The 26,950-nt window shown below is 46.6% G+C and overlaps 1 protein-coding gene across 1 annotated transcript in view; it reads left to right on the plus strand.

The window, feature by feature from the left end:
- The window catches only part of STK32B (serine/threonine kinase 32B), a 399,034-nt gene that overhangs the window by 319,415 nt on the left and 52,669 nt on the right, over positions 1–26,950 (plus strand). The window contains exons 5-6 of the mRNA XM_041750994.1: positions 5,105–5,142; positions 21,535–21,624. Coding sequence (XP_041606928.1) covers positions 5,105–5,142; positions 21,535–21,624 — 128 coding nt within the window. The remainder of the gene's footprint in view (positions 1–5,104; positions 5,143–21,534; positions 21,625–26,950) is intronic.

The raw sequence follows: 26,950 nt of genomic DNA on the forward strand, positions 1-26,950 counted from the left end.
CCTCACCGCCCTCCCTTGCAGTTGAGATCAGAGCCACTTCTGTGCTGTTTTTTTTTGGTTTTTTTTAAATAGCCCAGCTGACATTTTATGCTTTGTTTTATTTGGGGGCTGGAGAATAATTCAAGAGCAAGAACCGGGTTTTATAGCCTCGCCTGCATACTTTCCATCAAAGTGCCAGTTTGCCCGGCTCTGAAATTATGGGCCTGTCCTCAGAAAACATCGTCACAGCCTTCCATCCACGCAGAGCTCCTAATGCGCCTTCTGAACGCAGGAGCCCATTTGGAACAGGATGACGCGCTAGCGCTGAGATACCATCAATGAGAAAAATAGAGCTGGAGGGAATGGCCCTGAAACCCGCGACCCTGTGGCTCTGATAAGATCCTCTGCCCATAAAATGCTATTCTTATTAAATCCCAAGTGACTCAAGCTCTCTGGCTCCTCTGTGCGGCTTTGCTGGAGTCAGCCTGGTGAGTCTTCTATGAAAGAGACCCTTTTTTTTTAAAAAAAAAAAAAAGGGGGATTTATTTATTTATTTATTTATTTATTTATTTAAGAGAGAGAGGGGGAAGTCCCCAGAGCGTGTGCACGTGAGGTTGGGGGAGCTGCAGAGAAAGAGGGAGAGCAAGACTCCCCACTGAGCCCAGAGCCCTGTGTGACCCTGAGATCACGACCTGAGCCAAAATCAAGAGTCAGCCAGGTGACACCTGGGTGGCTCAGTGGTTGAGCATCTGCCTTTGGCCCAGGGTGTGATCCTGGAGATCCTGGATCAAGTCCCACATGGGGTTCCCTGCATGGAGCCTGCTTCTCCCTCTGCCTGTGTCTCTGCCTCTGTGTGTGTGTGTGTGTGTGTCTCTCATGAATAAATAAATAAAATCTTAAAAAAAAAAAAAGTCAGCCAGGTGCCTCAAAGAACATCTAATTCACTTTCCCAAAAGCACCTTTCCTGAGTGCTCCCCAGCTCCATTTCAACAGCAGGATGGTGACCTGTCCTTTCTGTGCTTCTTCAGTGTGGGAGCCGTGCCAGCAAAATACACCTTGTTGTATTTTCCCTGCAAGAGTCAGAGAGGGGTTGTTTGCATTTTCCAGAGGAGGGAATGAGGCTCAAATTGCCTGAGATCATACAGCTAGCGTAGCACTTTTTCTATTGCTGCATAACAAATAGCCGCCAGCATAGCAGTTTACGCCAACCCATGTTCACGCGCTGGCCTTCCATCGGTCGGGATCTAGGCACGGCTCCGCTGGCTGCTCAGCTCAGGATGCCACAGAGCTGCGGTCCAGGTGCCCAGGGGCTGCACCCGTTTCTGGGCCTCTCCCAAGCTCCCATGGCTGTGGGCAGAACGCAGTCCCTGGTGCCAGCAGGCCCGAGCTGCCCGTTTACTTGCTGGCTCTCAGCTGCTAGAGGCACCTGCCGCCCCTGTAGGCCCCTCACCCATGACAGTCCCCGTCTTCAAAGCCAGCAGGGGACGATCCCTCACTCCAGCCTGCAAAGACGGGTATGATGTAATCTTGCGGGGGAGATTTGTCCCCTTCCCTACGCTGGAAGCATCACAGGTCAAATGACCTGCCCTCTCCAGAGTCTGCTGCTTCATTTGCAAAGTGAGTACTGCTGGGTTGTCTGTGACTGACTTGCCATCCAGGTGCGGGCCTGTGGGGTACCCAGGCTGCCACTTGAGATTGGCCAGCTTCCTCCATCAGCTCCCCTCCTGCACTGCCACCTGTGTTAGCTACCTGTGGCCGTTGCAGCAAATCACCACGAAATCTGTGGTGTAGGATGACACAAATTTATTGTCTCATACTTCTGGCCAGAAGATTGAAAGTAAAGTGTCAGCCAGGCCATGCTTCTCCGAAAGCTCCAGGGAGAATCCTTTCCTGCTTCTTGCAGCTTCTGGTGCCTCTGAGCGCTCCTGGGCTTATGCCCACATCTCTCCAGTTGCTGCCTCTGTCTTCCCTAACTCTTCTTCTGTCCTTCATGTCCATGTGTCCAACTCCCCCTCCTCTCCCTTATGAAGACAGAAGCCATTGGATTGAGGACCCACCCTAAACCCAAGATGCTTTCATCTTGAGATCCTTAATTCCATCTGCAAGACTGTTTCCAAATAAAGTCACATTCTCAAGTCCCAGGTAGACATGAAATCTTGGTGGAGGGGACTGTTCACTCCCACTCCACCGGCCACCTCCCCTCAAGTCTGCCCCCAACCTCAGATTGGCTCTGACACCCTGATCCCTGCTGTCCCAGTGCCTTGGTCCCTTTGTTCCTCAGCAGCCCCCTCCTGTGGTGCTCACCCCTGCACTGCAGCATCTGTGCCACTCCAGCACATGGCACCCGGCCCCCACAGCTCCCATGGATTCTGAGCTTCCGCAGTGGAGGGACGAGGAGGGGCTGTGTCCGGAGCCTCTGCAGCCTCAGCTCTCTGGGCCCTTTGCAAAATGTTGGTGGAAAGAAAAGGAAGAGGAGGAGGAGAGAGGGAGGGAAAGAAGGAGAAAGGGAGAGGGGACAGTGAAGGAAGAGAGGGAAGTAGAAAAGGAGGCAGGTGTAAAGCCCCCAAGAGGGCACCTTTAGCATCAGAGGAGGCTGTGGCTTCCAGCCGTGGTGCTTGTAAACATTTTGGGGTTCGTGCTCCCTGGGCCATGGCCACCTCGTCCCTACTCCTCATGCCCCAAACAAGGTCATGCCAAGCCTTACAGGATTGCTATAAAATAAAATAAGATGAAATCAGAGAAAGAGAGAGACAGAAAAACCATAAGAGACTCTTAATCACAGTAAGCAAACTGAGGGTTGCTGGAGAGGAGGGGAGTGGGGGGACGGGGTAACTGGGTGATGGGCAATAAGAAGGACACGAAAAAAAAAAAAAAAAAAAAAGAAGGACACGAGATGGAATGAGCACTGGGCGTTGTATGCAACTAATCAATCACTGACCTCTACCTCTGAAGCTAATGCTACACTATATGTTAATTAGTTGAATTTAAATTAAATTAAATTAAATTAAATTAAATTAAATTAAATTAAATTTAAAAAACAAAAACATTTGCTGCTATGTCTCCATACATGATGAGTACTTATTTCCCCTTTTCTTGAGAGCCTTCTGGGGAAGCTCCCGGCACAGGGCCAAGTACTTGCTGGTTTGATGCTCTAACCTTTGACTCTGGGTCTTCTGCCCTTTGTTTTAATTTTGTAAGTTCTCCAACTCATTTCCCCCATGGGGACTCAGAGAATCATCTTTATTCACTGTGGATGTTTTGTGAACTCAGCAGCAGCAAGGTGGTGGGGGGGGCATTTGCTTAATGCTCCTCAATATTCATGGCTTGAAAATTCACCATGAAAATAAAAATTTAAATATACAGGTTGAGTGTTTCTTTCATCCCCAAAGCCATAGACCTCGCATCACATGATTACAAATAACCGCAGTGCATTTCAGGTAGAATTACTATTTGATAAACTCAGGAGCAAATGTTTTTTATTTCGAGGCAAGCTGTCATTAGTCTCAGAAGATTGAATATTTATTATAAATGAGTGCGTGGGGTTTGCATTTCTCAAGTCTGTGATTTTAATACAGAGCTTAGGAAAGTGTATACAAGTTAATGATAAGTAAATCAGGGCCGAAGGTATCAGTTGAGTTTTGGGTTTAGTTTTGTTTTTGTTTTTTTACATTCATTCTTCCATCCTCTCTCAACCATATTTCCTCTCTCTCCTCAACCAGACTTCATCCAGGCTCTTCTGAGTGCTTTTGCAATGAGGCCTCAACTTCTGGGCTTTGCTGTTCATCCCTGCACTGTTCCGTCTTAGTGAGGACCTGTGATATCGGTTTAGCCAGAACCCCTCTCCACGCTGTTCCCGGTCAGGTCCTCATCCCCCAGGCGACGTCAGGAGCCCCAGCCTGCTTTCAGCAAGAATCCTATGCGGAGTGGGATGCCTGGGTGGCTCAGCAGTTGAGTGTCTGCCTTCGGTCCAGGGTGTGATCCTGGAGACTCAGGATCAAGTCCCACATCGGGCTCCCTGTATAGAGCCTGCTTCTCCCTCTGCCTGTGTGTCTGCCTCTGCCTCTCTCTGTGTCTCTCATGAATAAATAAGTAAGAATTAAAAAAAAAAAAAAAGAATTGAATCCTCTGGGGTGCCTTTAGCCAGAGCTCCCTCTCTACTGAATATTTCCAGTGAGTAACATTGCATCCATGACCCCCACCTGCTCCTGGACTGTACATTCCCCCTTGTCCATGCTGTGCTCAGAATTGCGGACAATTTTCCCCTTCTGAAATTGTCCTGAGTACCGTCTGTTCTTACACTTTGACTGCTGTCCCACTCTGATTTTTCCCTGACAGCATCTACTAGTGACAGGCATCGTGCTAGGCATGTGTTGCAGAAATGTAAAAAGCAAACCTCTGCCTTGAATGAGCACAACTTGGAGCTGGAAGCCTTTTGCTCTAATGGTGATGTAGAGCAGAACTTTCCAGAAAGTCCCCAGCTCCTACCCTAAAAAGGGATCAGCAAACTTTCTCCCCAAAGGACCAGATAATATTTTAGGCTTGGAGAGCCACGTTAGTCTCTGCTGTACATCCTTTTGTTTTTGCTTTTTATGTGTGTCTTGTTTTGTTTTTCTAACTCCTTAAAGATGTAAAAGCTCTTGGCTCACAGATCATACAAAAACTGACCGAGGGCTGAGTGCGACTGATCTCTGACCTGGACAAGTTGCCAACCCTCCCTGAGCCTCCTCCTATGTCTTTAGAGCAGAGAGTGTAACCCCTGGGAGGCTGACTTAGCAACGTAGGAGGGTAGCATTACATCAGGAGAAAGGGGAAGCATCTATACCTGCTGGCAGAGACCAGGTGCTCAATGAACTTACACACCCCTAGACGTCTCAAAATCAGAAATTGTCAAGAATATTCAGGAGGAAAGTATTCACACAGTCTACTTGCAGTTCTGGGAAACAAGAAAGAAGCAAGAACACAGGCACTGTGTTATCATAACTACTCCTCTGCTCCCTGGGTGAGCTTCATGCCAAGGGAGAGATGGGCACTCTGGATGTTGTCCGGCATTTATCCCCAAGCGTCATATTTGTCTTGTGCTCATCAATAGGAATCACATTGTCAGCCTATTTGTTTTCTCTTACAGAGACATCAAGCCAGACAACATATTGCTGGATGAACACGGTAAGCCTGTTATACATGCTTTCCAGAGACTCTTTCAGTGGGAAGTTTGAGGTTCTGCAGAACTGGGGTCCTGAGGAGTTGGATTTGAGGGGTGACTAGAACTTGTTTTGTTTAATTCTGGTGGATGCGTATTTGTGTGATTTCTGGTCTGTGTCCTGCGCAGTGAGTCAAGTCCAATATATTTGAAGGTTTCATGGCTAAAGGCATAACTGCTTGCATCCTGGTGTGAGGATGACAGGGCAGAGGCAGGAATGAAAGGAAGGGCTGGACACCTCCCCACCCTGTAGACCCTTGGCTTCAAAAAAGTCATTTATCTCTCTGAACCTCACTGTCATCTTCTATGAAACATAAAATGGTGTCTACCTTCCAGATTATCATGGGGATCAAATGGCATTGTGTATGCCTAGCAAGCCAAAAAGCAGTAATCCACTAAGCCTTCCCTCTTCCTGGCTTCTCAAGCCTTCATGTACATACAGACCCAGATTCAGTAGATCTGAGGTGAGGCCTAGATTCTGCATCTCTAACAGCTCCCAGGTGAAGCCAACACTGCTGGTCGATGGACCACACCTTGAGAAGCCAGGCACTATGTCCAACTTTGGTCTCATTGCAATCCCTTGGGGGACTTGGTAAGAATCAAAGGCCATTCCCTGCCTTGTTTCAGCAAGCCCCAGACTCTGTGTTTTGGCTTGCCCCAAGGGATGTGATGCCCATCACAGTCAGGACCATAGGTCTAGGTCATGGCCCGACAACACATAGCTTGGCTGACCTCACAGTCTAGAGCAGCTTTGCAGGTAACCATCACTTGAACCATCATTCAAGCAACCTTGAATGCTAAATTCACTGGCATTGCTTTGGGGACCTCATCCACCAAGGGCTTTCTGGAGGATGGGATGGAGTGAGCAGCTGGGGAGTTTCCTGAAGTGCTGCTGCATCATGCAGGGATGAGTCTGCAGGCATGAGTCTTCTACAAGGCTCCTCTGAACCGCCCCCACCTCCAGCAGCTGCAGCCTAGCGTTCCTTCTAGAAGTCCCTCTAGGACCCTGTATGTGTCACCAGCGTGTCTTGGGAAATCCTATCTATTGTGTGAGCTACTTGGTCTCAGGAGGTGGAGCAGGAGCAGTGGAATCCTAGCTGGAATCTTGTGCTAGAAGCTGAAACCAGCTTGGATACTTTAGGGCAGTGCGTTGAAATTCCTTTGCCCCCAGAATGGAAGGCCAGTGATGACCTCAGGATGCCAGGGAACCTGGGTAGAGCTGACGGTGCAAATCAAGGCCCCAGGTAGCATAGACAAGTCAGGGTCTCCAGTTGTGGAGCTCAGCTGACCCCCCAACTATCCGTGTGTCTTCAAGCCAGTCTCTCCCCTTCTCTGAGTTTTGGCTTTCCCAGCAGTAACAGAAGCAGTGTGCCCCTGCAGACATGGTGAAGGTGAAAGACAAGACTGTGAAGGTCAGCCACCAGCATGACATCAGGACATAGATGGTGTTCGGGCAGGCTTCTATTACTCACCCTCTCCCTGTCCCTTCTCTGCTCGGGTCAGAGTGGCTGCATCACAGTAGCAGGTGAAGTGGCTGTGAGAAGGGGCACAGGCCTGTTATGCGGGACACATGGCAGGGCTGTCCCAGAAGGCAGGGGTCTGCCCCAACAAATGATAGAGAACTTTGAGCAAAGACCTTCCAGGGCCCTGGATATCTTCCAGAAGCAAAATTAAGGTGGGAACATAGCTCAATAGGAATAATTCAGCCATTTCATCTATGAGGAAATGAGCCCCAGGCCTGTGTGGCTCCCTGGTTCATGACCAATCCTGCCAGCCCCTGGCCTCTGGGCTCCTGGAACCACTGCACACCAGGACAAGGGCAGGTATCCTCCCCTGTGTTTCCTCATTCCTGACCTCTGGATCTCTATCCATCCCTTCCCTACTCTCCTTCTACACTCATTCTCACCTCTCTACTCACCCCTTTTCCACTTTCCTTCCAGACATCCCCCTACCTCTCTGAGTGCCCCATCCTCTGCCCCTCCCCATTGGCTTTCACGGTGTCTCATCCCTGCCTCTGGCTTCACAACATCCCACACACTCACCAAGGCCCTGTGGACACCCTCTCCTCACTCTTCTTTAAGCTCCTATTTCATGGGACTGCCTCTTCTCAGTGTTGGGACACAGCGCTGAAGCATTATTTCATACTAAAGAGTGAGTGACTCATTCCCCCTCTCCTCAACTTTAACATTCATTGAGTGCCTTTTCAGGCAATGAAGAAGGGATATTTAGGAGCAAGGAATTCTTCATAGAACACACAAGAGTTCTCCCTGAGAGCCTGTGACCATGGTCCTCCTTTTCCTGATTTATATCAGGAGCCACTGATCAGCTTTTTTTTTTTTTTTAATCATTGTTGCCTTCTTTTTTTTTTTTTTTTTTTTTACCTCCAGTTCTATTGAGATGTGATTAGCAAATAAAAATTGTGTACACTAGGTTGCACAAAGTGATTTTTAGAAGGGTACACTATGACTTAATGTATATATGTATACATTTTGAAGTGATTGCCTCAATCACATTAATTAGCTATCCATCAGCTCACGTTGTTAACCTTTTCATGTCGTGTATGCTGAAATCACTTGAGATTTACCTCCTTAGCAAATTTCAAAAGTACAATACAGTATTAGTAACCGTAGTCTCCATGACGAGCACTAGATCCCCTTAACCTTTCCGTTAATTGCGTTACAAAAAAGTTTACAAAACAGATGCTATGTGTTGCTATTTAAGGAGTTTGATCATGGCTTTCATTGACTCCTTTTTCTGAGATCAAGTTGGTTGGCTGTGTTTACAATGAAATAGGAACATAATTAAATAGAAGCCTTAATATTTTAGTAATAACATTCAAGTTCTTCTGGTTACACAAAACCCAAGGCTTTCGTACAAGCTTTTCTGCTCCACCAGCATCTGCTGTCCTTTCTGATCCTTCAGACGGGCTTTTATCTTCTCCCACAGGCACTGTGATTTTGTTCTGAGATTTGGGGTCTCTTGGCCGGCAGCAAAAGCAGAGCAAGGGTAAATGAAGTTGAAGGAAGAAAGAGCATCTTATGGAAGTGTGGAAAGAAGGGTTGTGTATGTTAGGGCTGAGGGCACACAGCTCAAGGGCATGGGGATTAAAGCTGCAAAGGGAAGGGGAAAGGTTGCATCCTTTTCTATTGGGACAGTAAAGCTCCAAATAACCACATGCCTTTACTGTGTAAGCAGGGAGCATCTAGTAAGCTCACAAGTCTGTGGGGTTAAGCTCTTGTAGGCAGAGCTTGCTCCTAAGACTGAGGTCGGGTGGGATCAGCCAGGCAGCTCTGGTGATGTAAGCTGTCCTCACATCTGAGGGTTGCCTGCTTCCAGCAGGTAGACCCTGACCTTGGCTGGACAATGCAGCCCTGATTCTCATCGCTCCCCCTCTGGCAGGCCAGCCCCACATGGAAACAGGAGCATGGAAAACCCAACCCTTCAAGTCTGTACCTGTGTCACATTAACTCCCATCCCAGTGGGCAAAGCAAGTCATGAGCCAACCTAGAGCAGGGGGTGGGGGACTGCACGGCACACGGCTAGATGGCTGAGACAGAGCGGGGTTGTGGCAGTTAACACCACCATCTGGAAGAGGCAGGTGGAAACAGAAGCGCTGCCTGCACAGGACAGCCCGGGGGTCCTTTCCATCTGGGGCGCTCCGTTTCTCCAAAGAGGAGCAAAGAGTCAAGAAGAGAGTCAGAAAAACCAAAATTTCTGCCCTGGGTGTACCTGAGGGCCCTTATTCAAAGTTCACTGATGCTGTAGCCCTTGATCTGTGAATTCAGGAAAGCAATCCCTTCATTTCTGCAGACCTGCCACAGGCCATCCATTGTGCCAGGTGACCCAAAGGACAGGGCCGACGGTGGCTGTATGGTGGCTGTCCTCCTATCACCTGGGAACCGTAAAAAGTGCCAAGCAGAGCCCCACCCACAGAAGTGACTCATCTTGCAGGCGAGAGTGCTGAGAGGGGAGGGGATTTTTAAGGTCCCTGGTGGTTCTAAGGTGTAGCCCAGGTTGAGGGAGGGACAGAAAGCAAACCCCCAGGGTCAGTGCTGGGACAGGGCAGGGAGGAGGCTGAGCGATAACAAAAGGATTGGGCGAGGGCTTCACTGGGTCCTGCAGCGTGAGGGGTATCAACAGAGCATTGGGGGCACGTGAGAACACCCCACCGCAGGAGGCCACGAAGACCCCCGCACAGTTTAGGCTTTCCACAGCTGGCTGTGAAGTGTGTGCCTCACATGGACTTCAGAGACCTGACGTGCACCTTTAGCGACACAGGTAACACAGCAGCCGCCCCCAGCAGAGTGAATTTCTCATTGTCTCGACCATTGTCTTTTTTCCCTGAATTCTGATGCCTGACTTCTTCATATCAGGGCCACTGTCTACCTGCCTCAGTCACCCCAAGGCCAGGCACCAGAGAGCTAGGGACAGCCCCCTGTGCCTCAGAGCCCCTAAGATTATTCAGATCAGCCAGTCCTGAACCTGCTTGCCCTGCCTCACCCATTCCTTTCCACAGAAACCACCAGAAAGGCTCCTGCCCATGGTTTTGCCTTCTTCCTTGTGGCAGACCCCGCACTTTCCCACATGGCCCCCATCTTCTTGGAAATGATGAGGAACAAGCTATCTTTTCATTGGCAATTGTCTCCTGATCCGTTGGCCTCACTCTACCTCGAATTTCCTATTAATTGATGTAGTTTAGAGCACTCATTAGCTGGACTTGTTTCAAAGAATCGATCCTCTGTTGCAAACATATTGGTTGATAAGTGTGATGAGCACCCCCCAAAACGGCCCCAGCCAGCAGCATCGACACTCCCTTCCCCCTTGTCGAAACATTTTATAGGCTGTTTCCACCATGCCTGGGGGGAGGGACACCAAGGCATTAAGAGAGTGGGCATGTGTTGTTTCTGATGCCTCTGATCCAGGAATTGGAGTGGCTGAGATGGAAGTAGGGTGGGGGGCAGGTGCTCAGGCACCTTGGAGAGCAGGGCTGCTTCCAAGTCGGAGGAACTGTTGGCAGTGTCATTATTTAGATGGGGTTCCAAGAGTTAAGGACAGAGTGCAGGAGTGAGGTTTAAATTCTGGGTGTCCTTGGGAAGGTTGTAATGTATTTCTTTTCAGGAGGCTGCAGGGAAGAGAAGTTTCTGCTGCAGCACAATGCAGGGGTGAAGGGGTTCTTAAGACCCTAATGACCCAACGCTGGAGTCCCTCATAGCACCCCCCCCCCAAAAAAAATAACCTCTGTCTCAGTTTCCTAGGGCTACTGTACAAAGTCCCACAGGTTCTGCCCTCAAACAGCAGAAATGTATTGTCTCATTGTGCTGGAGGCTGGAAGTCTGAGGTTAAGGTCTAGTGGTGGGGGATGCTTGGTGGGGGGCAGAGCCACACCCCCTCGGAGGTGCCAGGGACTTGCCTGTTCCAGGTCTCTCTGCTAGCTTCTGGCCATCCCTCGTCTGGGACAACATAATTCCAGACTTCATATGGTGTTTCCCTGGGTGCATGACTGTGTCTAAATGTCCCCTTTACATAAGAACACCGGCCTTACTGGATTAGGGGCCCCACGCACCTAGGTTAAGCTCATCTTCAACAATTACATCTGCAGTGACCCTACCCATATGAAGTCACACTCTGAGGTCATGGGAATTAGGACTTCAACATATGAAGCAGAGGGGACATAGTTCAACCCATCACAGCCCCATTTTCTACATATAGGATTTTAACAAAAAATAAAGAGATGGCAGGTAGGGGCCAACATATCACCTTTGTTCCTGATAAAAGGTTGCATTTGGATGAGTCGAAAGGGGTTTCCAACTCCAAGACCCCAGAGAGAGGAAGATTCACCTCCCACATTCACGCCCAAGCTGTGTAAGTGAATGCTCATATACGACCAAGAGCTTGGAAGACCAGATGAGAGGTCCCACACCTGCCCAGACAAAGCTAAACTGTGTAAGGCTAGTCTGTTCATCCCAAAACGACCCTTCACACCATCTCTCCACCTCTCTTGAAGGCAGGGGAAGGTGATGGTCAGTGAGGAGTAGAGAAGGGCTAAGAATCTACTGAGGTAAAACCGTTCCTTATGAAATTGTGACTTTCTGGGTCTCTGCTGACACTGAGTCCAAATTCCTGTTCTGCTAAAAATGATCATCTTAATAACTCCCTGTTTCCAGAGCAGTGTTTGATACCAGGCTGGAAGCCCATGTGGCCTGGCCCGTGGCTTCAGGGTGCACATTTGTATGGAGGGGAGGCTTATATCCTAGAATGACCAGGAGGATGACCTGTGGGCCATGCAGTGACCTGGCCATCCCCTGACCTGGAGTGGAGGCAGCTCCATCACTGGGCAGCTGCACATCCCTTGTGCATGTACCCATCTGGGCTACAGTGCCCTCAAGAGAAAGCCACTTGATGAAGGGAAGTGGTGGGTCAAACTCGCCTGAAGCTTGGATTCTGGCTCAAGGATCTTGAGCTGGACACTCACTTCCTAGCTGCTCACATGGGTGATGTGGCCACCTTAACAAATGTCCTGCCTCTGCAAAGACCCCTATCTACCCAGCCTGTCCCTCCTTTGGCTCTGTTCCAAACAGACTCTGCTTTCCTTCTACCTTACAAACCTCTCCTGAGTTCATCTTGTTGGCAAAGCATAAATCTCATTGAGACCCCTAGCTGCAAGAGAGTCAGGAAATGTCATATCCCCCCTCTCTGGCCCTTGTGATACAGGAAGTAGCAAGGAAAGGAGTGGAATGTGGTGAACATAGCACAGTGTATAAGCTTATTGAACCACTATGTTGCATACTTGAAACTAATACAACGTTGTGTTAACTATAGGAAGGAAGGGAGGAATATAGAGAGTAAGAGATCGAAAGAGAAGAAAGAGAGGAAGGAAAGAAAGGCAGGAAAGAAGGAAGGAGGGAGGGAGAGAGAAAGAAAGAGAGAGTCAGGATGCTAAGTGTCAGGAGATGGTCTCCAGCCTGGTCCTACAGAGCAGGTCACTGCTGGGAAAGTGCTATGAAAACCTCTCTGCAAATGGTATTCATTGTGATTAATTCATGCAATTGCATAAAATTACATGCTCAACACAGTGTGGAAGGAGAATGTATTGGCAGATGGCCGTGGCCACCCTGCAGGAGCTAACCCAGAAACCTGGTTGGCGGAGAGAAATCAGGGAGAAACAGAACTGTTGAGAACTGCTCCCACAGAAGCCTTGTCGAGGTGGATTCCCTGGGGGAATCAGATGAGCCAAGCTGCAAATGCCAGGAAGTGCTTTATGAAATCTCGATCAACCCCTGGGGGAGACAGAAACTGGTGGGGGTGAGAGGGGGAGCTCCCAGGAGTGTCACGATTCTTGTCCCCGACCATTGTTTCCCACCGTTCACTGCACATCGGGGGACCTGGAGCCCAAAGATGGTTTCTGGCCCTGGATCCTGCCCCGTGACCAAGACACGGGAGGAGGCCAATTCACATGGAACAGAAGCAAACCAAAGGGCCATTTCTTCGGCTCGGGCAGACGTGCTCTAACACAGTCAGCCCAGCTGCTACCTCCGATGAAGCCTGAATGAGCTTGTGCCACAGGACTTGCTTTGGTTTCTTTTTTTCTTTCTTTTTTCTGTTGTCCTGTGATAAGTTCATTATGACCTCAGTGAAGCTCAGTGATGGGAAGAGTGCCCGGGGAGTGTGATCCCAAGTGGAAGAATAGGGCCAGTGTGACATCACACTGACATCTCAGGAGGATCATAATTACCAGCAGGACCCCAGAGCCTCCCGTGGGTTTCATCCACCCTGGCTTCTTCCCCGGGGAGGTTAGGGCTTCCAGCTGCTTCTCTTCGACAGCACCACACTGACCTCTGCTTAGGAATGATGGAGTCCCTACAAACACCTAAGTTCATGAGAGCTGTTCCTCCAAATTCAAGTCTGATGATAGGGAAACAGGCAAGGAATAATGCAGAAGGTGATCACCTGGTGTAGACAGTGCATTCCACTCGCACTCCCAGTCTAGCTCCACCCCCCACCCCGGCCCTACCGCAGCACCCACTCCCAGGAGCTCACAGGGAGGCATGGCAATGTGTCCAAGTGAGGCACCCAGAGGACAGAGCCAGAGAGAATTCACTCGGCTCCAATATGCAGCCTGCCATTCTGGGTTGACCGTGCCCTCAGAGCAGACCCCATCTTCTCCCAGGTGTAGTTCTCAGCGAGATAAGTGCACCGCCCTGACACATTTGGTGAAGTGCATTTCAGCCCCTTCATTACAGGGGCTGAAAGGGGAGACGAGAAGGCAAGGGGCACAGTGGAAGAGAAGTTGATATTTGTGCAATGTAGCTGCAGAGGAAGGAAATGAAAATGCAGCAAAATTCAAGTAGGCTTTGGGTGCTTTCTCCCGGAACGTGTCGGGGAGGTGCAGGGCCAGCCTGCAACGCGGTAGTCCTTAGCGCCGGTAGCACTGAGTAACTGCGTGGTGGTGAGGCAATTGTAGCCTCAGGGAGGGGGACTGTGGACAAGTCGTCAGCACCACATAATCCCCGCCAACCATGGACTTTCCCGAAGTCCATGACATAGATACCTGGCATTGTGGCTGCAAGCTCCTCCCCTGAAGGATGCAGTCAGGACTTGCTCCATAAATAGTCGCTGAATGAAGAAATGGCCAAGAGTCCTTGAAAGTCACATGACTGTCATGTATTTTTATACTCAGAGAATAGCCCAGTTACGACTCCCGACACTAGCACCTGTCAATACGAAACTCTTGGAGAGGGTGGCTGGTCCCACCATCTGAGGTCAGGCTGAGAAAGCGATACTGCTGTGGTCTTCATAGCCAAGAGTTGACATGGGGTGTCATCAACTCCTGTAAATCTGGTGATGGCTTTTAGCAGCAGGGAATGAAGAATGGTGACAGGATTTGCTTACCATATCTCTTTCATTCAGTCTCTCATTTGGTCAATCAGTCTGTCAACAAACACTTGAATACCTTTCCCAGGCCAGGCAGTTACTAACATACCGGAGACAGATATGAGCAAGGGTAGATTTCCAGCCTTCAGGAGACAGACAAGGTGATCGAGACGCTATAGTGGAGGCTAGGATGGGAATCACATTGGGGGAGTTGAGGGCCCAGGGGAGAGTCCTAAATCAGTCTGTTATGGATAGAATGCTCGTGTCCCCACTTAGAATTCACCTGCCCAATGTAATGATACTTGGAGCTGGGACCTTTGGGAGGTAACCGGGTTTGGATGAGACCCTGGAATTGGAGCCTCCACAATGAGATTGGTGCCTTTATAAAGGCAGGAAGAGAACAGAGCCTTCTCTCGCTCCACCATATAAGGATACAGCAAGAAACTTGCCATACGAACCAGAAAGAGAGCTGTCACCAAGAATCCACCTGTGCTGGCCCCCTGACCTCAGATTTCCAGCTCCCAGGGCTGTGGGAAATAGATGTTTGATGTTTAAGTGCCCCAGTCTAGTTATAGCAACCTGAGCCAACTAGGACACCGTCAGAGATACCCTGCGTAGTGAGCTTCCTGTTGGTGGAAGCATGCAAGTAAAGGGCAGATGCACATCCACCAGTAATATAATTCTGGGGCCAGGTTTTGAAGAATGAGTAGAAGTCTACCAGGCAGAGGAGACAGATGAGCATTCTAAGTACTGTCAAAGACTTGGAAGTGAGATGAGTTTCTGTGCATTCAGGGAAAGGAAAGAAGTGTGGCTGGAGTACAGGATGCATACCAGAGCTGCCGTAGGATTACTGATTGTTGATACCAGTATTAAAACTTGTGCTAGTGGGTCGCACACCACAAACATCTTGAGCTCCTTCGCCTGCTGAGTTTTGAACGTTTCAACTCGCAGAAAGCAAATAGCCTAAACTCAGTGCATGTTTGCAAATTTTGTAGTAAATTTCCATTCTCCTGAGAAGGAACCCACGCAAGACCTTGTATGGCACTAATTTTCACTTTCCCACATCTTTACTCAATTGTTAAAGGAAGCTCACTGGGAAGTTACAACTCATCAATTAGCACGGTTCACGGAAACCAGAGGTGGTACCTGCCTCCTGTCACACCTGCTGTGCGCGAATTCCCAGTGGGGGGCCACACCAGGTCTGCTGCAGAGCTGTCCCCTGGAGCCCTCGCCACCCCCCTGAGGACCGGAAGGGAGCAAGGGCAGGGCTGTCCAGCTCTGTTCTGCAGGGGGCAGCGTGGGGCAGAGGGAACCACTCATCCCAGCATGAGGCTGGAGACCAACAGCAGCTTCCCCACAGATCAGCCGTGTGACCACGCACATCTCACTGGTCTTGGAAACTTGAGGTCTCTGTAACAACACAGGTGGTCAAACCCTCCTGACAAGAGTACTGCAGGGATGAACATAAGATTTGGCACCAATTCTATACCCGTTATGCGATCCTACATAACAGTGGCTGAAACTAGACAAGAGGCTGCATTTCTTCTCCCTGTTTCTTAGCCTTCCCGCTTTGGCCCTTGGCCCTGTGGCCACTCAGAGCAGTCAAAGTGATATTCAAAAGTGAGTCAGGTATGTGGCTCCTTCTCAAAACCCTCTCGCTTGGAGTAAAAGTCACTCTCCTCTCCCCTGCCCTGGGGGCCTGGCACGGTCTGCCCCTCCTTTTGCTGACTGAGCTCTTTACCCACTTTCTCTCTCTGGCCTCCTCACCAGCCCTTCCCCCGGCCTCTGTGCTGACAGCAGCTTCTGCTAGCTACAGTCCTCCCTGGTGGTCCAGTGGCTTTCTCCACCACACCCCCCACCATCACCACTCCATCCTCTGGTCTTGTTCAGTGTCACCATCTCAGTCCCAGACTGTTGTGTTTAATGCTTACAACTACCCCATAATGTACTTCTTAAATATTAGTTCCACTCTCCAGATGAGGGACCGGAAGCTTACGGAGTGAAATAACCTGTCCAGATCTCATAGGAAGTGGCTGTATCGGCCATGATGCCAGCCAGCAGCGTATGGCAAAAGAGCAAAGAGGAATTCAGATGGCCCCAAACAATAAAGGGTGTTTTTTAGCTTATATAGCAGAAGTCTGGTAGATGCAGCAGCTTCATGTAGGGTTTAATCAGGCTCTGGCACCATTTCTCTTCTATGCTTGCAGCTCTAACACTCCACGGAGAGGCTTCTTTGGCTGCCTTTCTTTATGCTACTGATTAGCTTTTACAGTTCTAGGGCTCATATTCCCACATCACACTGGCCAAAGACAGAATGTCTCTTTAGGTATCTCATGAAAAAAAAAAAACCAGAAAAGTCTTCATTTCTTGAACTCTCTGGAAAATTATCTCCTCAATTTTCATTGGCTGCAGTTAGGTTGTATGCCTAATCCTGAGTCAGATGCCAGAGCAGAGGGATAAGATTAGCTTGACCGGTTCCAGATGGAGCCACATGCCCCGCTCTCAAAGCCAGGTGTACAGGGAAGAGTACTTGCTAAGACAGGAGATATGGGTGACCACAAACAGCATGTGCCCACCAAAGTAGCACAGCCATTCGTTCTTGGGCAGTCCAAATCCCCAGACTATATTCTTAACCACTCTGCCCCAAGCACCCTAACAAGAGAAAGAGAGTCATCATTGTGTACGGATAACATGCTTCTATGCCTAGAAACCCCAAAGGGCTCAATTGAAAATCTATCAAAATTAATTAAGGTTGTGCAAATTAAGAATCAAATGAACTGCTTTTCAAAGACTAAAAAAATAAAATAAAATAAAGTCCAATCTCTTCTCCATGGATGTTCAGAGGGGCCCAGGCTCCTTCTATGTTGTTCCTCATCTGTGTGGCAAAAACCATTCGGCCAAATCCAAAAAACAGGCAACAGAATGGAAGGAAGATGGAAGGAAGGAGGGAATGAGAATTCTTTTAAAGGAAATATCCTGGTAGTTGCAAATACCAGGCTACCTGGGCATGTGGCCACCTACTGCAGGAGGGTCAGAAGGTGAAGCCTTTAGTGGGATAGTCCTGAACCCAGCTACAGATTCTATTGCCCTTTGAGAAGGGAAAATGGGATTTTGAGATATAACATAACAGCTTTTGCTATGGAAGATTAATGGAGTAGCCAAATAGGAAATAAATAAGCAAAACTCAGTAGCTTTTTATTACACTGGAAACAGCTAGGTAGAAAAAGAAATGGAAAATATTCTCATCCGAAAAAGTGACCAGAACTATGTAATATGCAGGAGTAAATGTACCCAGGAATTTACAAGGCCTAAATGAAGGGAACACTAAACATATTTTGAAGGAATTAAGTAAGATCTGAATGAAAAGCCAGGCATGACCCTGGATAGAAAAATAAATATGTCCACACTTCTCAAATGAATGTATAAATTAATATAGTTCCTATAAAAATCTTAATGAAGATATCTCCTAAAACTGGACGCAACTCATCTCAAAAGGATAAACGTCTGAGGGTTACCAAGAAAACATTGGAAGGAAATATCAGAGCAGGTGAATCACTCCTGTGGGATATTATGATAGCCTACAAATCTACTGTAATTACACTAATCCAGTCCTGGCCCAGCAGTAAACAATAGGTCACTGAAACAAGAGAGAATCCATAAGCAGATTTGCATATATGTGGAACTTGATATATAATAAAGGTCGCATTACAGTTTATTGAGAAAGACCAAATTTTTCAATAAATACCATAGAGACAACTGGCTATCCATTTGGAAGAAATAAAATTAGAATGCTATATTATATTACAACAAAAATATATTCTATTTTTGTATATCTATGGTTGGAAGATTTAAATATAAAAGATATATAAGTATTATAAGAAAATATAGAAGGATGTATAAAATCTTGGGGGTAGAATTGGCTTCTGGAAAATTACAAGGAAAATATACTCAAACTATAAAATTAACATATTCTTTTTTTTAAGATTTTATTTATTCATTCATGACAGACACACACACACACACACACACACACACACATACACACACACACACACAGAAAGGTAGAGACACAGGCAGAGGGAGAAACAGGCTCCACACAGGGAGTCCGACATGGGACTCGATCCCAGGTCTCCAGGATCACACTCCAGGCCGAGGGTGGCACTAAACCGCTGGGCCACTGGGGCTGCCCTAAAATTAACGAATTATTATTTAAATTTAAAAACTTTTGTATGACAAGAGACACTGTATACAGAGTCCAAAGACAAACAATAAGCTGAAGAAAAATCTTAGCAGTGCACAGAGCAAAGTGTAAATGTATCTCATAGACAAAGCTCTGATTGAAAATTGATCATGATTCTAGACAGTTCCCCAGAGGCTTGGGACTGATCATGTGGAAAATGTGCAGCCTTATCTGCAGTGAGATATCGTTCTTCACCATGTGATTTGCAAGAAGGGAAGTCAGTGATTACAATGCTAGTAACAATGCGGAGAAATACACACTCGCATCCTGTTTATTTTTTTCTTTTTCTTTTTTCTTTTTATTTTTTTTTATAAATTTATATTTTATTGGTGTTCAATTTGCCAATATATAGAATAACACCCAGTGCTCATCCCATCAAGTGCCCCCCTCAGTGCCCATCATCCAGTCACCCCCACCCCCCACCCACCTCCCCTTCCACCACCCCTAGTTCGTTTCCCAGAGTTAGGAGTCTCTCATGTTCTGTCTCCCTTTCTGATATTTCCCACTCATTTTTTCTCCTTTCCCCTTTATTCCCTTTCACTATTTTTTATATTTCCCAAATGAATGAGACCATATAATGTTTGTCCTTCCCGATTGACGTATTTCACTCAGCATAATACCCTCCAGTTCCATCCTGTTTAAAGTACCGTATTGGAGGGGCTCAGGCTCCTTGGTGTGGTCGCTGGGCTTGGAAGCTGAGCCCTCCCATACCTCACAGTTAACAACAGGACTGTGGATTTGTTTGATAGTATTAGAAATGGGGACTGGGGGGGTACCAGGGGCAGACTCCCCCTGGCTGGAGACGATGGGATTTGAGCCACACCATGGCAGGATAACACTGCTAAGAGCAAACACTTAGAAGAAGCTTCCCTACCTCTTATGTGCCAACCGCTCTAACCATTTTCTGTATATTAATCCCTGGCTCCTCCCAAACACTGTCTCAGATGGGTACTTTGTTGTCAACCTCTCCACTTGACGAGGAAAATAAATTATTTGCCCAAGGTCAGACAGCTAATCACAACAACGCTGAGACCCAAACCAAGTCGGTGTGGGACTGTGTACGGATGCTTGTTCTCGCACCAGAGGCTGCAGCAGGTGTCCTGGGGATGCTCCCTGGGTGGGTACACTCTATATCTGGCCAGAAAGGGTTCCCAGCAAGGGTCTGGCTGGATGACTTAAGCTTCACCCACAAGCACCCAAAAGGTATTGCAGACCATCACTGAGTACCTCAACACTGCATCCCACTCAGGGGGCTCTAGCCTGAGTTCCCAGCAGAAGCTTGCACACACATCAGTGCCAGCCGCTGAGCCTGAGGTCTGGGATTTGCACGGGAGGCAACTGGTGCTTTTCCTGTCCACTGTGGCTAATTAGATCAAGCGCGCCTCTCCTGAGGTCCTCACTGCATGGGCTCTGGCAGGTGTCTGTCCATCTCGTGGAGGTGGCCTCTAGGCCCTCCCAATGTCAGTGTTGTGTACTCAAGCCACCGGTGTCTTTAAGTTCCAACCTCTCAAACACAGCTTTGAAATGTGAAAATCCAACCATTTTCACATGATGTGATGACAAAGACAGAGAAAGTGATTACATTTATATCTGATATTCAAGGGTCTCAGGGTTGGCTTCTTTTATGTACTGAGGTCCCCAGAAGGCCATTACCAACCATCAGGATGTCCCTCCCTTCCTCCCACCCATCTTCCTTCCCTGCTTCTCTTTACCCCTTTGACCCTACATCTCGTCTCATCCCTTTTATTTCCTTATTTTCTTTTATTTTCTTTGTCTCATCTCTTCTCATTCCTTCCTTCTCAGGTTTCTTAGACATTTATGTGCAGGTGCACCCAGTCAATCCATGTCCCACCTGCTGCCATTACTTTAGGCGGGATGGAAGGTGGTCTCAAACCCAGCACCCTCCCAGTGGGATTCCTCAGGTACAGAACTAAGGTCCCCACTGACCATAGCAGACAAACAGTGGAACAAGACTGTCCTCTACAGGACAGCTGGGTGGCTCAATTGGTTGAGGGTCTGCCTTCAGCTCAGGTCAGGATCCCAGAGTTCCGGGCTTGAGCCCTGCATTGGGCTTCCTGCTCAGTGGGGACCCTGCTCATTCTCTCTCTCTCTCTCTCTCTCTCTCTCTCTCTCTTAAATAAATAAATAAATAAATAAATAAATAAATAAATAAATAAATAAAATCTTAAAAAAAGTGTCCTCTGAACATGAAAATCCTCTCTCCACTCTCCTCCTCCACAATGGCCACCCAGCATCCTGAGCAATGTAGTCCAGACTCACCCCTCTTGTCTGTTTACCATAAACTTTTACTCTCTGAGTCAGTGCCTCCAAAATTTAATCCATAAAAATTTTTATCATGCCCTCAATATTTTTGTTTCTTAGTAGTAATATGCATGTGCCACCAAAAAATTCACATTATAAAACTTGCACAGAGCATAGACATTTTTAGGATAGGTGCATTCCTGTAAGTATATTCAAGTTTTACTCTCTTTTTTTTTTAATTTTTTATTTATTTATGATAGTCACAGAGAGAGAGAGAGAGAGGCAGAGACACAGGCGGAGGGAGAAGCAGGCTCCAGGCACCGGGAGCCTGATGTGGGATTCGATCCCGGGTCTCCAGGATCGCGCCCTGGGCCAAAGGCAGGCGCCAAACCGCTGCGCCACCCAGGGATCCCAAGTTTTACTCTCTTAGCAAATTTCAATTCTATAATACAAGGCTGTCAAATGTGTCTCTATGTTATACGTTAAATCCTCAAACCTTATTCATCTTATAGCTGAAAGTCTGTACCTTTGACCAAACTCTCCTTATTCCTCCCACCCCCAGCCCGTGACAACCACTTCTATTCTCTGCTTCTGTGAGCTTTTTTTAGACACAGAAGTGATATATGCAGTACCTGCCTTTCTCCATCTGGCTTATTTCACGTAGCATGATATTCTCAAGGTCCATCCAGGTTGTTGAAAATGTCAGGGGGTCCTTCTCTCTCATGGCTAAAAAATGTTCCATGTATATACATATCACATCTTCTTTATCTGTTCCTTGGATGGACACAGGTTGTCCTAAGTTTGGCTACTGTGAATAATACTGCCAAAACTAGATGTTTTTAAAGTAGTAGATAAAAGACTATTACAAGTCGAAGTTCTATGTTCTTGCACCCCACTGTACAGCCCACAGCTTTAAATCGACAAGGACTCAGCTCAGCTGCCCCGCGGCTCTTGCTAACTGGGGTTTCTGTTTCTCTATCTCCAGGACATGTTCACATCACAGACTTCAACATAGCGACGATTGTGAAAGGAGCAGAAAAGGCTTCCTCCATGGCTGGGACCAAGCCCTACATGGGTGAGTGTTCCGGGCCCCTTGAGTGTGAAGCCTCAGCGTTCCTGTCCTGCACCCCCACACTAGGCCCCAGCTGTTCCCAGTATGTCCTGGGCTCACCCACACCTATGTCCTTGCTGCCCTCCTTCCCGGAAGACCTTTTCCTTCTGTGATTTCCAGAGAAGTCCTTCCGAGCCAGAAAACCTTGCTTCAGGCTTGGGGAAGAAACACACAAAAACAGACAAACAAAACCATATTTTCTTTTTTATTAACATCCAGTAGTGTGGCCAGAATATAACTTTGGTGTTGGTCATTTGGGGTCTATATTCTTAGGTACACAGTGTTTTTCCAATGTGTATTTTCAAGTTGTTTTTTCTTTAGGACCTTTGATGGAAATACCACTTTTAGTAAGCATTCCATTCCCTTACTTTGGTTTTCTCTAAGGACACCTATTATCTGAAGGTGGAGTCTTTACAAATGTTCGGTATTTGTTATTTTCAAATATTTTGTATCTGTTCCTTTATTCGTTTAAAATTTTTCCCATTTTTCTATTTCTTTTAAAGATTATCTGTTGTGCTTATTTGCTTTGTATGCTTCCTAGTGAAATATTTATTACTAAAATAATTTCCCCTCTATTTCTAATTTTTTCCCTGAGTTCTCTTGGCTGATTTCTGAGTTTTTTAATTCCAAACTATGTTGTTCTTTCATGCCTTGTATAATTTTCTTAATGTCTATATTAATTATTGATTATGGTATAACAAAGCAAGTCAAAATTTAGTGGCTTATATCATGTTCATGGATTAGAAGAATTAACATTGTTCAAATGTCCATACTACCTAAAGCAATCCACAGATTTAATGCAATCCCTATCAAAATACCAACAGCAATTTTCACAGAACTAGAAGAAATAATTCTAAAGTTTGTGTGGAACACAAAAGATAGCCAAAGCAATTTTGAAAAAGAAGAATAAAACTGGAGATATCACATTTCCAAATTTCAAGATATATTAGAAAGCCGAAATGATCAAAACCATATGGTACTGGCACAAAAACAGGCACATATATCAATGGGACAGAACAGAGAGCTGAGAAATAAACCCATGCACATATATGGTCAATTATCTATGACAAAGGAGGCAAGAACATGCAATGGAAAAATGACAGTCTCTTAATAAATGATGTTGTGAAAAGTGGACAACCATATGCAAAAGAGTGAAACCGGACCATTTTCTCACACCATACACAAAAATAAACTCAAAATGGATTAAGGCTCTACATGTGAGACCTAAAACTATAGAACTCCTGGAAGAGAGCATAGGCAGAGAGGCAGTGGCCATAGCAACATTTTTCTAGATCTGTCTCCTCTGGCAAAGGAAACAAAAGCCAAATTAAACTACTGGGCCTGCATCAGGATAAAAAGCTTCTGCATAGTGAAGGAAATTATGAACAAGACAAAAAGACAAAAAAAAAAAAAAGACAAAAGGACAACCTACTGAATGGGTAAGACATTTGCAAGTGACAAGTCAGATAAAGGGGTTAGTATCCAAAAGATGTAAAGAACTTATACAACTCAACACCAAAACAGTAATAATAATAACAATACGATTTAAAAATAGGCAGAGGACGTGAATAGACATTTTTCCAAAGAAGACATACAGATGGCCAACAGACACATAAAAAGATCCTCAGCATCACTCATCATCAGGGAAATGCCAATCAAAACCACAGTGGGATGTTACCTTATACCTGAAGAATGGCTAGTGTCAGAAAGATAAGAACAACAGGTGTTGCCAGGGATTCAGAGAAAAAGGAACCCCCGTGCACTGTTGGTAGAAGTCCACCCTGGTGCAGCCACTGTGAAAAACAGTATGGAAGTTCCTCAAAAAACTGAAATTAGAAATACCACATGAGATAGAGAAGATGTGGTCTATATATACAATGGAATACTACTCAGCCATCAGAAAAAGATGAATATCCACCATTTGCTTCGACGTGGATGGAACTGGAGGGTATTATGCTGAATGAAGTAAGTCAATAAGAGAAGGACAATCATCACACAGTTTCACTCATACATTGAATATAAGAAATAGTGCAAAGGATTATAAGGGAAAGGGGGGGAACTGAGTGGGAAAAGTCAGAGAGGAAGACAAACCATGAGAGACTCCTAACTCTGGGAAACAAACAAAGGGTTGAAGTAGGGGAGGTGGGTGGGGGGATGGAGTATCTTGGTGATGGGCATTGAGGAGAGCACTTGATGGGATGAGCACTGGGTGTTATACTATCTGTTGGAAAATTGAATTTAAATTTTAAAAAACCCAAATGCCATATGATCTAGTAATTCAACCACTGGATATTTACCCAAAGAAAATGAAAATACCAATTTGAAATGCATTATGCATGCATCCCTACATATATTGCAACATATTCCCAATAGCCAAGATACAGAAGCAACCTAAGTGTCCGTTGATAGATGGATGGATAAAGATGTGGTATATATATATATATATATATGGTGGAGTATTAGTTATAAAAAAAACAATGAGATCTCACCATTTGCAACAACATGGATGAACCTGGAGGATATTCTGCTAAGTGAAATAAGTCAGAGAAAGACAAATATCTTATGATTTCATTCATATGTAGAATCTGAAAAGCAAAACGTATAAACAAATAAAAGACAGAAACAGACCCATAATACAGAGTGAACCAGTGGTTACCAGAGGAAAGGGAGCAGGGGAATGGGAAAAAATAGGTGAAGGGAACAGGGAGGTACACATTTCCAGTTAGGGAATAAATAAGTCATAGGGTGAAAGGCACAACACAGGGAATATAGTCAATGCTACTCTACTAGCGTTATATGGTGACAGTACCTACCCTTGTAGGCAAAGCATAGGTACAGCATTGTGGAATCACTATGTTGCACACATGAAATGAATGTAACATAGTATGTCAGCTGTACTTCAATAAAAAATAAAGAAAAGAAGTTTAAAAATACATTTGGAGATCATAAATGAACATTGTGTAAAAAAAAAAAAACAAAACGGTAGCTTAGAACAGCAACAGTCTACTGTTTTGCACAGTCTACTACTTGACCAAGTGGTTCCTGCTGGTTTAGGCTGGGCACACTCATCCCTCTGGTGCGCCCACTGGGGGCTGGGCTCAACGAGGACAGCTGAGTTGAATGGGTCTTTTTCTACATGGTCTTTCATCATCAAACAGACTACAGTGAGCTTGCTTATCTGGTGGCAGTAGTTTCCAGAAGGAGAACCCAATTCCCACAAGCTTACCAAGCTTCTGCTTGCTTCATATTTCCTGGTGTCCAGTTGGCCTAAACAAGTCACATGACCAAGACCAGTGACCATGTGGGAGGGGACTGGGGGAGGCTGTGGGAGGGATCTTTCGGGCTTTTGTGGGGCTTGGTGGGGCTGCATGGATCCCAGAAGGCCTGACTCATCAGGAAACCATTAATGCAACACCCCACCACAGTGTCTTTCAATGCTTTTGAAATAGTCGGTTACAGTTTTTCCCTGTTTTTTTTTTTAGGGAGTGGGGTAGGGTGGGGGCACATCTTTCTGATTCGTCATCATTGTAAAATGTGTTATTCTGCATTTTATTTTCTTTCCTCTTATGATAACTTTGCATGGAAGTTGACTTTGATACTTTTTCTTTTTTTTTTTTTAATGTGAAATTAGCTTTCTTGAACTTTTGGAAGATGATGTCATTCAGGGTAGCTTTTCTTTTCCTTTCTTTTTAGATTTTATGCATTTATTCATGAAAGACACACAAAGAGAGGCAGAGACAAAGGCAGAGGGAAAATCAGGCTCCCTGCAGGGAGCCCAATGCTGACTCTATCCCAGGACCCCGGAATCATGCCCTAAGCCAAAGGCAGACGCTCAACCACTGAGCCACCCAGGCATCCCTCAGGGCAGCTTTTCTAACTAAACATCTGCTGTTTGTGTTCATGAAGTGTCAATATCTAAAGCAGCTGGCTATCTGGGATCTTCTGGTTCCTTCTACTTGCCCACTTTCATCTGGAGTTTCTCCTGCTTTTGTTGGTAGGGTCCCCATCCCTCCTCAGCTTGGGTTCTGGTTCCAACAGTTTCTCCTTGGGATTCCTTCTAGAAGGGAGTGCCAGAGGGAGGATGACAGAGGCTTGGGGTTCCAGACCGCCCTGCTCCTGCAGAGCTTACCAGGGGTCCCTTCGCCTACCTAACACTGGACTGGACAGGTTCCTCCAGGGTTTAGCTGCCATTCCCCAACTGGTGGGCTGGGCCCCCCAGTAAACACTTGTGGACTGTCTTGCAGCTCTCTGTTCTCTGCTCCATCATATGGTGCCTTGTCTCTTTCCCGTGTTTCCTTCTGTACAGGAATCACTACCATGGGGATCCAGTCACTGTTGCTGGTTTGTTCCCATACACTTACATTTTGGGGCTTGTGAGAGGACCATTTCATTTTGTCGTAAGCACTCCTCATGGGTTTTGGCTCAAATGTTGGTCTGCTCTGTTAGTTGTTATGTGTTGATCTGTAGGGATTCAAAAACTATGTCATCCATCACCTCCCAGAATTCACTATGTGGGTCATTCATCTATTTACTAAATTACTAAATTAAATAAATGAAGTTTGGCCACAAATCATAGTAAAAATGGTACTTCTCAGTGTGTGCTATGTGCCTAGCCCTTGAGCCAAGTCCTTTTCATCCACAGCTTTCTTTAAAGCTCACATCCGTGAAGCAGACACAATTATTTGTTCCCACTTTAGAGCTGGGGAAGCAGGCTGAGGGAGCATGAGGAACCCACCCAGGCAGATATTGGTCACCAGAGTAAGATCCAGGTCAGCAGGGACACCAGAAGGTATGCATACAAGGGGGTCTGTTCTCTTCAGATAGTTCCCTTGGGATGCTGAATATTTACCCCAATGAGGCTTTCACTGTTGAAGGTCTTTCTGAAATCCCTTTCCAGAAGGCTCTAGGACTGAGGCCAACCCATTCAAGGAGACACTGGCTTGACAAATGGGCAGGAGAATGGGGTGAAAGGGGTGTTAAGGCTGCCACCCTAGCTTCTGGCTGGTGCATGCAGAGTGGACTGCAGAGGTGTGTGGGTTCCCCACAGTCACAAGTTTGAATGTGGGGTGTCCCTGGGAAATGCCATCCAGGCTTCTGGAGTGATGTGGACATTATCTGTGGCCTAGGGAGTTCCTAACACTGAAATGCAGCAAAGCCAACAAAGGGACGGGATTCCCCCAGGGAGGATGCAGGAGAGAAGAGCACCAAACCTGAAGCCCAGGGAGCACCATGCCAGGAGGAGAATATAGAGCTACAGGAGCCATCATCTCCAAAGGGGCAGTGAGGAGAG

Source organism: Vulpes lagopus, chromosome 4, assembly GCF_018345385.1.
Source record: "Vulpes lagopus strain Blue_001 chromosome 4, ASM1834538v1, whole genome shotgun sequence".
Lineage (NCBI taxonomy): Eukaryota > Metazoa > Chordata > Mammalia > Carnivora > Canidae > Vulpes > Vulpes lagopus.